General features: G+C 30.2%; 1 protein-coding gene across 1 annotated transcript in view; it reads left to right on the top strand.

Annotated features, from left to right (window-relative positions):
* LOC130452998 (E3 ubiquitin-protein ligase CBL-B) overlaps nucleotides 1-12818 on the top strand; it is a 162280-nt gene that overhangs the window by 128630 nt on the left and 20832 nt on the right. The window contains exons 4-5 of the mRNA XM_056792566.1: nucleotides 5895-6117; nucleotides 7882-8064. Coding sequence (XP_056648544.1) covers nucleotides 5895-6117; nucleotides 7882-8064 — 406 coding nt within the window. The remainder of the gene's footprint in view (nucleotides 1-5894; nucleotides 6118-7881; nucleotides 8065-12818) is intronic.

The raw sequence follows: 12818 nt of genomic DNA, 5'->3' as shown, positions 1-12818 counted from the left end.
TTTGGAAAATTTTCATCTTTTTGCTAGCTATTCGGTGTTTCGATTCGAAGAAGTGTCTCGTACAACTTTTCTATCACTAACTATAATATTTGCTTCCCTGATCTTCGATGTATCTCTAGTCAGGCTATTTTTATCACTTCTAACTGTAGTGCTAATGTTGAGTTTGGCAAGCTTCAGATCTAGTTATATCTCAATATCTCTGACAACATTGGCGATTACATCAACGGCCATACTTTTCCTTCGCTACAGATGGGGAAGTCAGATTTCCCCAGGCGTATGTTGTTCTTTCTCCTGGATTTCAATTAAGTCAAGAACAAGGAGCTCATTTTTCTTTGCTTTTTTGATCACCAATCATTTTCAAATTCAAGCCCTCCATCTTGATCGCTTGTCGTTCTAATCATCTTATATTTTTTCAATTTTCTCTTGTACCGGGTGTCTTGAGACTGCTGTTCAATCTACTTTTCAAAGAATAAACGCTTGTATCGAAAATGATGGGCGACAATTTGAACATTTATGTCGTCACTAGCGAGGTACCTTAAGTTATATTTCCATTTTAACTTCCATAACGCAGTTTCCCGGTAACAGCATAAGTAATATTGACATAATAATTGGAACTATTATTAATAGAACAAGGAAAGACAATTTTGAGGAGTCGAAAAACGTTAAAATCCGTTCAGTCAATCCGGAGTAATTTTTGTCTAAAGGAAGATGCTTAAAATTTACACATTTCTTAAGATATCTCATAATACGAAAAAGATATCGACATGCGGTTTTCGCTTCTCTGTTGCTAATTTAGTCTACTTTTATATTCCTTAATTAGGTTGTTTCGATATTATAACTCTTACATTTGTAGGAAGGAGCTCTCTTCAAAAAGACTAAGTTTGCGTAGATAGGTTAAGTAGAACTGGACTTACAGGCGTTTTTTCATAATAAAGTTCCCGCTTTCCCTCACCTCCTATTTGAAGAGATAGACTAAAACATGTAAAATCAAATATACGCTGAATTTCTTGAAAAATACGATAATCATAGTTTAAATGTATCTTAATTAGGCAAAATTTATAAATTATTCATTTTATAATTTTTGGTATTCAATTACACCCCCTGGCGGTGGACTTACAACTCTGTAAATGTCTGTTTTTGTCGAAGTCACTTTTGTCATAAATTTTTTTTCCCGAAGCTGTACTATAAACGGTTCCCGAGATATGGCCAAGAGCCATTCTTATTGGCACACCTAGTACAATTGCTTTAACGTTTTCTCTCATTTCATTTTTTTCTCCATTTTTCTTGACTTACCTCCAGTTTCTCTTAAATCCTTTTTTCATTACTACTTGACTTGTCTCCAACTTTTATTAACTCTTTTTTATTTCTTCTTTCAGTTCTTCGTGACTAAATGCCCCATTTTGGACTTCTAGTAAATGGTATAAATATTAAGATAATTTATTGAAATCTAAAATGAATATTCTCTTTATTCAAAAATTACTATCTTCTTTTTTATGTCTAATCCACCATATATGCTGCGTTTCTGAATAGAATATAATATAACTTCCACGAAAACTCGTTATTGAAGTCCTTTTTCGTTTTATAATCGGTCAATGAAAATGAAAACTCGATATCTGTTCTTGTTTTCAAATATGAATAATATATATAAATATAGTCCAGTCCGCAATTGACTATTCTATCTCCATCCTGACACCAAACTGTAACGTTTCTTGGGTAAAGGTTCCAGAATATTGTCAATTGATTATATTGTTATTATAATTATTTATAATTATCGAATATTTTTTTCTTTGGGTTATAAATATGAAAAATTTTATCGGTACGGCTAAGAAAAAAAAATTAACTTCGCTATAGAATTACAGTTGAACAGCTAAGAGATTGAGTTTTTCTCTGTGTAATAAATTCAGATGTTAAATTATTTGTGACGTGTTTATTTAGAAACAATCTTTTTAATTCAATAAACTGTCGTTTAACAATTCTCACATTTGTGGACTCGTTGTACTCCTCCCGCTCTTGTTATGATGATGAACGATTCCTATACTGTAAAATATTTAAAATTGATTGGTACTCAAGGAATTAATAAGAATCTAGTGGAACAATTGATTTTGTGATCATTTATCAAGGCGATATTTATACTAATAATTTGGAATTAAGCTGGTTAATGATCTAATTTTTAATATACACCAATAACAAACCGTTTACTAAAACTGCTATGTACACTTATGGTTGTGATTCACAGGGTGAGTCAGCTGTACTTATACGCTCTCTAGTGAAAAAACGGCTTTAATTTTTTTTTATAGCTATATGAACATTAATTACAACAATACAGAATGTATCAAAAGTAATCGAACATTAAAAATTAAGTCAACTTTATGTGAAACTTCATGTAAATTTTTCTGTTTTCGAAATAATTTATTTTAAGCGGATGTGAAAAGTTGGCGTAGAAGTTTAATCCATTTAATTCACACAAGTGAAGATTATCACGGTGATTTAGGATACGTTGATCTTTTAATCGTGTTATTTGAGGTTACAGTCTTTTATAATAGGTTGTTTAAATATTGAAAATAATTTTGGACAAATTCAAACATCAATTATTTTGGAACACCATGTATAGTTTCAACGCATTCAATACACACCATTAGTTTTCTATTAGAGTACATACGGGCTCCCTAAGCCTGTATGTAACCGTTCTGATTATCTTTATTCTTTATTAAAATGTAATGTTTTTTCCATTTGTAATGCTCTATTAAGAAGCCTGTTGTCAATTCTTCGCAGATTTGCTAAAGGTAATAGAAAGAACCAGTGTTTTTGTCTGATCCAGACATTCTACTTACAATATTGTTTATTTTATCTAGATAATTTCAGTTTTCTCTGTTTTTATTCTAACAATAATACTTTATACTGACGTTTTAATAGATGAAACAATATTCTCTTTAAGAAAGAATTGACATAGACGAAGACCATGAAAACATTCTTCTGGAATTAAGGATATATGCACAAAAATATCCTGATCGACACCTTCATAGAAGATGAATTTTAAAATAGTGCTGGTTGTTTCCTCAAAGGATAAGAAGACGATACTTAGAAAGCACAAATATCATCCGTATCATATTCAGTTGCATTAGAATTTATACGACGATGAATTTTCCAATAGAATAGGATTATGCTTATTATTCATTGAGTCACAGAGGAAAACGACTTTTTCAAATTTGTCTTATTCACAGACATCTACTTCCCATAATAATGGTCTTGTGATAACTTTTGCCACTGAAAAAGAGCATTTTTCCATATAATCAGAATCGATGGAACATAAATGTGTCATGTGGGATTGTGGAAAATCGCGTAAATAATATGTTCCTATTTTTTCATCATTCTACTTCTGTGGACGAAAATTCCAAATATTCTGAAAAACCGTATTTTGAGATCCCTTGGAACATATAAGTTAAATAAATTAATTATAAGAGCAAAGATGTAGCTGCTGTTAGATGATGCACTGGCGCATTTCAAAGATATGAAACGTGTTTGTATGGAACGTGTTTGCTGCATTTACAGCTGACTTTTTTTTTGGAGATGTTAGACTATCATTTTAATTCAACAATTGTGATTTATTTTTAATTGTTCTTTCAACTATTTCGATATTTAATAATTTGAATTATTATTTTCTGTGTTATCCCACAGAAATTAAATAAATACTATTTGCGGCACATGGCACTATACATAAACAAAATATTGCGTTACCATAGCAACGAACAATAACTTATTAGAAGTGTCAGTGTAAAGTTTGACGTCAAAAAAAGTAAATCAGAGTTGCGCAATAAATTAAAAGAAAAAAGATGTCCACCGAAATTGTGAAAATCGAAAAATTGGAGTATCGAGTTATCATCAATTACCTGTGTTTAAAAGGGTTAAGAGGTGAGCAGATTTACGAAGATATGCTTAATACCCTTGGTGATCACTATCTCCTTCGTATGCGACCGTGAAAAATTGCACTGCAAGCTTCAAAAGAGGTAAATTTTCCATTAAGATGATGACCGGTTGAGAAGGCCAGTTTCTGTATCAGTCCCCGAAAATACCGATACAGTTCATGACATGATTTTATCAGACCGTCGAATTGGGCCAAAACAGATATCTGAGGCACTAAATATTTCATCCGAACGCGTTCATAATATAGTTCACGTCAATTTGGACAAATTGTTGCAAAATGGATCCCCAAATGTTTGAATGTTGGCCAAAAGCGTGCAAGGGTAGAAGCATCGCGTTCGATCTGTGCTCGATTTGAAAACGATATAGACTTCTTAAACCGAATTGTTACTGTCGTTGAGACTTGGGTACATTTCTACGATCCATAAATAAAGCAACAATCGATTGAATTGCGACACTCTAGTTCTCCAACACCTAAGAAGTATCGTGTCCAAAAATGATTGTTTTCCTGGATAAGGGTAGAACAATAACTGGATATTACTATTCGATAATAGTGACCACTCCGCGGGAAAAATATTAAAGAGAAAAGACGCGGAAGGCTATCCAAAGGTGTATCGTTTTTGCAGTACAACGCCCCTGTATACAAATCTCATCAAAAAATTCGTGATTTAGTGTTTAAATTACTAAAACAGCCACCATATTCACCAGATTCGGCTCCGTCCGACTATCATTTCTTTCCTCAACTGAAAGAAAGTTTGAAAAGTCGTAAATTTTCTTCCAACGAGGAGGTAATAAAAGCTATGCTTGCAGAGCAAGTAGAAACATTTTGTTTGAAAGGTCTAGAGACGTTGCAGGTTCGCTGTAATAAATGTATCCAATTAAGAGGAGAATATGTTGAGTAATAAAATATTTTGACATTGAAATTATGTTTGGTTCTATAGTAGGTTAAGAATTTTTCAATATATCCTCGTATAAAATATTACTAATAATAAAAATACATTATTTTTGGTGAAGCGTTTATAACTTCAGAATGGTTAGAGATAGATATATGGGAACCTTTATGTATTATGATAGAAAAAAAATAGTTCTATTCACTGTATTAAAAATGTACAGGGTGCTCCATTTGAAGTAATGAAGTAATTGTTTGAATTTGGCGGAAGTCATTATTTGAACGTCCTATTATGAAATAATGAAAGATAAACAAATATTACGATTGATAGTTCAAGATTTACTTAATCACCTTTGCAAATTTCAATTCCTAATTTGAATGGATGCATTGAAATTAAACTCCTATGCCAACTCTTCATTTCCACCTAATTTATTTTTATATGGTTAAATAGGTTTAATTTTCATCTAACTATATCATTTAGACATACTTTTAAAAATTATATATAAAAAATAGTAATTGACATGGTACTTTTTGTTCACCTCACCATTAGTTAATCTTACTGAACACACAGTTTACTACCTCTACAATAGCCCTTTAAATAGAGTGGCGCATGTTTCGAGAGCGAAGTTATAATGTTTATAAATCGAAAGTTTGTGTTGTTGTAATACAGTGTTCATTATAAATATCACCAATCGCTCTAGAAATTTCTACTCACTAATCTTGTCATCAACAATTTGAATATTTCTGTAATCGTATATACTTTTTTATGACTTCTGAAACTAATGTTGCATTTAATTTTGATTAACCACCATCCAGTGACATCCTTGACCCCATCTAAGTAGTAGTTAGTGGACAAAAACATTCTGCCTAATCTACTGTTGTAGCTTGTTTAATTGCTTTCAGACTGTATTTTGAACGGTACAAAAACGTATATTGGTGAAATATTTAAACATAACTGGACTGAATTATTTTAGAATACATAAAAACTATTCGGATACGAGAACTTGCGAGGATTTATATCATTCTTAAATATTAAATATTTCAATGAATAAAAAAGTCATTACTTATACTTTTAATGATTTTTCAGTTATCTTTATCCGGATGGTAGATCTGTGAATCCTGATTTATCATGGGCTGTACAACCGAGTCAAGAAGACCATATTGCTGTAACACAAGAACAATATGAACTTTACTGTGAGATGGGTAGTACATTCCAATTATGTAAAATATGCGCAGAAAACGATAAAGACGTCCGCATCGAACCTTGTGGTCATCTATTGTGCACACCTTGTTTAACAGCATGGCAAGCCGTAAGTATTTCAAGCACTCATTACCCAACTACAACGAATACATATGAACTATTAGTTTATTTTCTTCTTGTGAAACAGGGTCATCATAAAGTACGGTTTTAATGTGGTCTTCGTACAAAATATCTAATTAGGAAGTATTAATTCTTCAGAATTCTTCAAATTCCGATCGTGATACTGTTATTTGAAAAAAATTTAAAATTTCTCACAAATTTCAAAACATTGTGTGGTGATGCATTCTATTAGATTAAAATAGATCAATAATCTCACAATCTAAGTTGTGGGAGCTCTCTCGGGACACACATAAAGGAATAAACCTTATAGGTTATCTATAACAAGAAAATTACATGAATCTATATTTTTTCAAGAGATTATTCATTTGTAAAAAAATTTCCTATTGGATCCTGTACGAAGCACTAAGATTTCGCAATTAATTTCTAAGCTAAAACTTGAAATTGAATATTTAGTATTTTCAAGTACATAATTTGATATTAAAAATTAATTTTTTTCATTTGGCGTTAAATTACTAAAATTATTTATACCTACCAAATGTATCTAATTACAATTATAATAAAATACCAAAATTTAAACTGTTTTGCAGTATAGATATCTATATTTTGGTGAATAGAAAATCTCGAGAAATTATGGGCACTATAAAAAGGAAAGAATGATATATTTTGCAAAATATCGAAAAATGTAGCTTCTATCAAAGGGCTTTGCCAAATCATTAACCATTTATTTAAGAAAATGACTACTACAAAGAATATAATATGCCTATGGTTTAATGTTTATGTAATAATATTGGTCATCTGATCAATTTTAGTTAGTGGAGTATAAACTAAAATAATGAAAACTTCTGTTTTCAGAATATGTCTTTATTCTCTCTGAAATTTTATTAATAAACCCATTTTAACTAATTTTTTTTGCTCGTTCCTCAATTTGGGTACCTAAATTTACATAAAATTTCATAATTGCCAGTTTATAAGAAATGTGAAATCGGTATTGTAGGTAATAAAATAATTATTTATCAAAATAAAAAAATTCCTAGAGGAACCTTTTTAAAACTATTTCTAATATTGGAAGAACAATTTGAAAACGGATTTAAAAGATTCCTTCCAGAAATGTTTCCAGTCATGGTTTCAACGACGTTCAGTTGTAAACGAATTTTGTGATATTTGGTAGAGCATTGTCATGTATCAAAACAAAATATTCTCCTATAAAAGGAGCAAAATGTTCAATATCAATGATAACTCCGTTGGTGTGGCCTTCATTGTTAGTATCACCCTCTACCATAACTGACCCGTTATCATATGTATACCAGCGTTGCAAAAATATTTCATTCTTTCTTCTCCCTACTGATACCCTTTGAGTATTATCAAATAAAATTAGCAAAATCCGGACCCATCTTAGACCAAAACATTTGACCATTGGTGATCTTCACAATCTAGAAAACTCTAGTCAGACTGGACTCTAATTGCAAGCCTTAAATAAATTGACTCGTATCATTGCTCATTTTGAATTAATTTTGCTGGGGAGAATATATTGGGTCGTCTAAAATTCAATTTGTTTCTAAATCATAGTAAATTCATTAGATTTTGCTCTTATATAAACAGAAAATTTGGGAAATTTGTTTGGATAAATTTTTTTTTGTATCACTTTTTTGTTAAAAATTACAAAATGTTTTAATTTAATTTTATAATATATATATATATATATATATATATATATATATATATATATATATATATATATATATTCATTTTAAAGGGTTCCGAAGGTCAAGGAAGTCAAGGATGTCCATTCTGCAGGGCCGAAATCAAAGGAACAGAACAAATAGTTGTCGATCCTTTTGATCCCAAGAAGTCTCATCAGAGACCCAAAACGACAGTAACCAATGCAACAGGCAATAATTGTGTCAACACTCTTGACGATGACGATCTGGAGTTAGAGGTAGCAATTGACAAGTCTAGCACAAATGATTATACTGAATAGATAGCATTTTAACACATTTGAATCGGAAAATTGTCTAAGATTTAGAGGCTGTTAAGTATTTAACAATTTTTTGAATAAATATAACAGTAAAATAAACAAAAGTTTTAGTCACATAACAAATGTTCAAAAATAGTCAAATTAGTAAAAACTTTTATATACTAAGCTATAAAACTTTTTTCTATTTTTATCTTCATTTTCCTCCTTAATTAAGTTAATTTCAATGTAATTGAGATAATGAATCAAATCAATATATTACAAAAGTTAAATGCTTAATACTCTAAACCTTAACAATTTTCTAACTTAACTGTATATGTCTGTGTCTCCTGGCCGTTTGACTGTGCTTATCACATTCTTTTTTTTTTCATTGTATTTGTTAAAATGTGCTTGACCTTGTGTGGCTTCTGTTTGTTTGTTTAGTTTAAAAAGGACTTGGATTTTTGTCATTGTGTTATTGCCTGCAATTAGGCTGCTTGTTTGTTTAATGTTAACACTGAAAGCTGAACTCTCTAATAAAATTGAGAATTATAAAATATATAATAATAATAATAATAAGACTAAACAGTTTTCTCTAGTATTTTTAGGATTTGTAAGGCTCCCTACCAATTCAATTTTTGCCTAGAAATAACTTCTGTTTATTGAAATAACATACAAGTCTTGGGACAGATTTTTGCAATTTTTGAGTTGTGTAAATTTACTTGACATTTGTGGCAATATGTACCAATATTAAAGCTTAGTTTATGCAGCTTAAATTAAAATTAACATTAGACTAAACTTTCTTGGTAGTAATTTTTTGGTTATGCAGTGAATTAAGGATGTATGGGTACTTTTTATCATACAAAAGAGGGGCTTGGAGGAAGATGGTAACAAGCCACTAAGTCATATATTAGAGTTATTTAAAATTTTACATTTTATGTCAATTCTGAAATCGTAATTATTAATCAGATACAAAAATTCTTTTTTCTACGAACGTGCGTTTTAACCCATTTTCCCGCACGCATTTTAATTTGGAAAGTGCGGGAAAGTAACATTCTTCAAAGGAGAAACAATTATCAAACCACTCGGGTTTGATATCAGCCACAGTGTGTAATTGTTACTAAAACGTCAAATTGTTCAAAACGTCTTGGAAGTGACCGAATAAGAACTAGCAGAACTATCATTGTTATGGAGTTCTTTACTCTTAACACCTGCTGAACTTGTCAATACTATTTTAAATCACATGTGGCTTGACTAATAAAACATGTTGACGGATTTGCGTCCAAACAGGTCTGGGACTTGTTACCTCTGACTAACTTTATTTCGTAGAATCTCAAGATTTTGTGAATTGTGGCTTCTTACTCTCTTCCTCCAAGCCCCTCATATGTGAAAAGCTCCTGACACTATCTATTAGTGATCCATTGTCTGAACGATCTTGCTGACTTTCAGACATTTCTTTTTTTTATTTTTTTTTTATATCAGTTTAAAAATAAAACACCACGGCAGAAATCGGCGTATTAAACAAAACAATACCACCAATACAGACAATACCTGATCTATTCTGTGCTCATAACCTCATAAAGTTAAGAAATTAAACTAAGAAGTCGAAAGTTTGCGATTTCTTAGTTTTATTTTAATTTAAATTTACTGTTAATTTTCTGCATGAACTAAAGTACCATTTCAATGTCTTTCAACTAGTAATTTGTTAGTTTAATGGTAATTTTTAATTTGTGCAGCATAAGTACTTTGCTTCTTCACTCTGGCTATTGTACTCGCTTTAAAACCTAGATGAGTTGACAGTCTTCTGATAGACCTGCGATTGTCCATTTCGGCAATAATGGCAGCTTTCTGAATTTCAGTAAACTGATAAGGCATTGCACAAATTTACTTCAACTGAACTCAAATTAATTATTGAATTAACTATCACTGACATTAGGTAGGAACTCTAATTTAAGCAGGCAAAAAGTAAGTGTATGTTTTTTCAGTGAACAGAAGTGTACATGTTCAAGACAGGAAATATTTATGATTTACTTATCTCAGATGAAACTGGTGCAAATAGATGGACCCAACACACATATTTCACAAACACAGTTTCAAAAAATCTGCACTGTACATAAACGTTTTCAATATCCAATTTTCAAAAAAATTAATGTACGATTGAAATTGGTACATTGTGGAAAACTGATATTTTACTTGTCATAATCAAACATAACTAATTCGAAAAATCTTTTTTACCTTTATAACCCCGTGCAGAATTCATATCTCTATTTTAATTTATGTATATATAGGGTGTTTCAAAACGTTCGCATGCGAGTTATATCACTGCATTAAGCGAAAGCAAATCGATTAAAAATCACCAAACAATCACATGTCTATAACGCATCGATTAATCGCAAATCAACAATAAGGTTGAGCCAATCAAAGCTTGTAGATCGTTTAAATTCCTCCCTATCGAGCGGTCGAGAGAGCCATAAAAGTATTTAGCTGCTGCCGCATTTTGGAATTTAAATTTGTTTGTACAAGGTACTCGAAGGTTTTCCCGCTCATATTATTATCACCTTTAAAAGATGGTGACTAAAATTCAATTTTTTTTCTCAAATTTCAGTAAAGCTAGAAACTTAAAATTCTGTAATATTTGTGCACTCGCAAAGGACTAACTACAGGTATTTTTCCAATATTCCTGTCTTATTATACGAGGGTGAAATTAACAACCCTTACTTTATTTCATATCAAATCTTTTTTTCAAGATGTGTTTTCTGAAGTAAAATTATAATCCAAAATTATTGTTTTATTTAAAAACATTTTCCCAAAACCAAAAGCTGCAAAGAATAAAAGTAAACACCATAATTTATAATTTTTTTAATAAAATGAGTGGAAAAAAGTAAATTTGTAAAATGTAATAAGATTTATAATAAATCCGTTAAAGTGAAGACTGCTAATTTCACCCTAGTATAATCTGACAGGAATATTGAAAAAATACCCGTAGCTACATCCTTTGCAAGTGCTCGAAAATGACAGAATTTCAAGTTTCTAACATTACTGAAATTTTAGAACAAAATGATTTAGTCACCACCTTTTAAGTGTAGGCTGAGGAAATTTTATTATAGGAAAGTCCCAGTTTAATTTCATATGAGCAAACATCTCCCGAATTTTGTCGCATGAATTTAGAGACACCCTATATGTTGATATTTTTTTCAAATTGAAATTGAAATTCATCATTAGGAACAAATTTGTAGTTTATAAATTTCCCTATGTATAACTTTTAGCTTTTCACTTATTTACAACTTTTTTGGAATTCATGGGCGAATTACCTATGTGAAATGTGAAATTCCTAATATGTTGCATGATGGAAAGAAACACAGATTTCAATTCTGTTTCTGAATGTTTTTAGAATTGGGTTTTTCTCCGTGTTGAAAATTTACATACATTAGCCCTTTCCTTCAATATATGATTAGAAGAAGTGAACTTGTGAATTTAAATTATTTAATTAGTTTATTCACCTATTTTCTCTCATAGTTATTATGGACATACTTATATAATGAATTATCAAGTTTACACTTATAACTAATAAAAATTCAAACAATTTTCAATAAATGTCGATATCATTATACAAATAGTAAATTAAATCAAATTTTTCATAAAAATATTATTGTAATATATGAAAGTTGAGTGAAGTAAATATAGTCTTTATGAAAATAGTACAATGATGTACACAAGTTTTTTCTCATTCTCAGCTGTACACTATCTGAAAATTCATAATTTTGACAATTCAAATGCTTATCTGCAATGCACCAATTTGTATTAAAAATAAAACTTGCTGACAAATGTATAGTAAACTTATTGCAGACTTTTTGAAACTCTTATTTATATAAGTGTTTAGTGCTAACTAACATGGCAACCTACATCATATTTCAAATGTTTACAGGTAATATATACATTTCCACTGAATACACTGTTTACATCACCACACACTAAACCGTGTATTCAGTATGAATATCGCCAACGGTTCCAGAAATTTCAACCCAATATACATTCTCAAATTAACAAAACTTACCACATATTTGAAAATTTCTTTTATGATATTTTCCAGTTTATGATCAAAATGTTTTCTATGCATTGTAATGTTCCAAATCCTACAGTATTATAGTAATAATGTGTTAATATTTACCCCATCTACTTTTTCTATAATATGGGATATGTCTGCACCTCCATTGTGTTATATTTTTTCTGTATAATTGATATACATGTTTTATGTTCATAACCTAATTGTGAATTACAGTTAATATATGAATGTTACTTTTCTAGAAAACCATATTTATGACTTTACAATTTATTTAATATGGCTTTTGTAAATAAATAATAACTCAAAAAGATATACTTTTTCTCAGTTGCAGAGATTAATTGTACTCTTAATATATGTCTTTACAAACAATATCAATTGCATCTTAGGGCAGACAAGATGTTGATTCAGGTACTGAGTCGCCAAGTGATTAAGAATATATCTCAAGACATAATTAATGTAAAGATTTGGAGCAAAAAAAAATCGTTAAATATGAACAAGAAAATATGCTGGAAATTATTTATCGAGTTTCTAAATTGGCCACCAGAAATCATAACATAATCCCGATGTGTGAGAAATATTTTTATGTTGCGGAAATGTAAAATAAAAACTTTGTTAAAGCAGGATTAAATTAGATTATTTCTCACCAGATGTCTTTCGCTTTATTTCTTGAGTGAAA

This window comes from Diorhabda sublineata, chromosome 2 (assembly GCF_026230105.1).
Source record: "Diorhabda sublineata isolate icDioSubl1.1 chromosome 2, icDioSubl1.1, whole genome shotgun sequence".
NCBI classification, from domain to species: Eukaryota; Metazoa; Arthropoda; class Insecta; order Coleoptera; family Chrysomelidae; genus Diorhabda; species Diorhabda sublineata.
The sequence above is the reverse complement of the archived record's forward strand: the minus strand, read 5'-3'. Positions and strand labels throughout refer to the sequence as shown.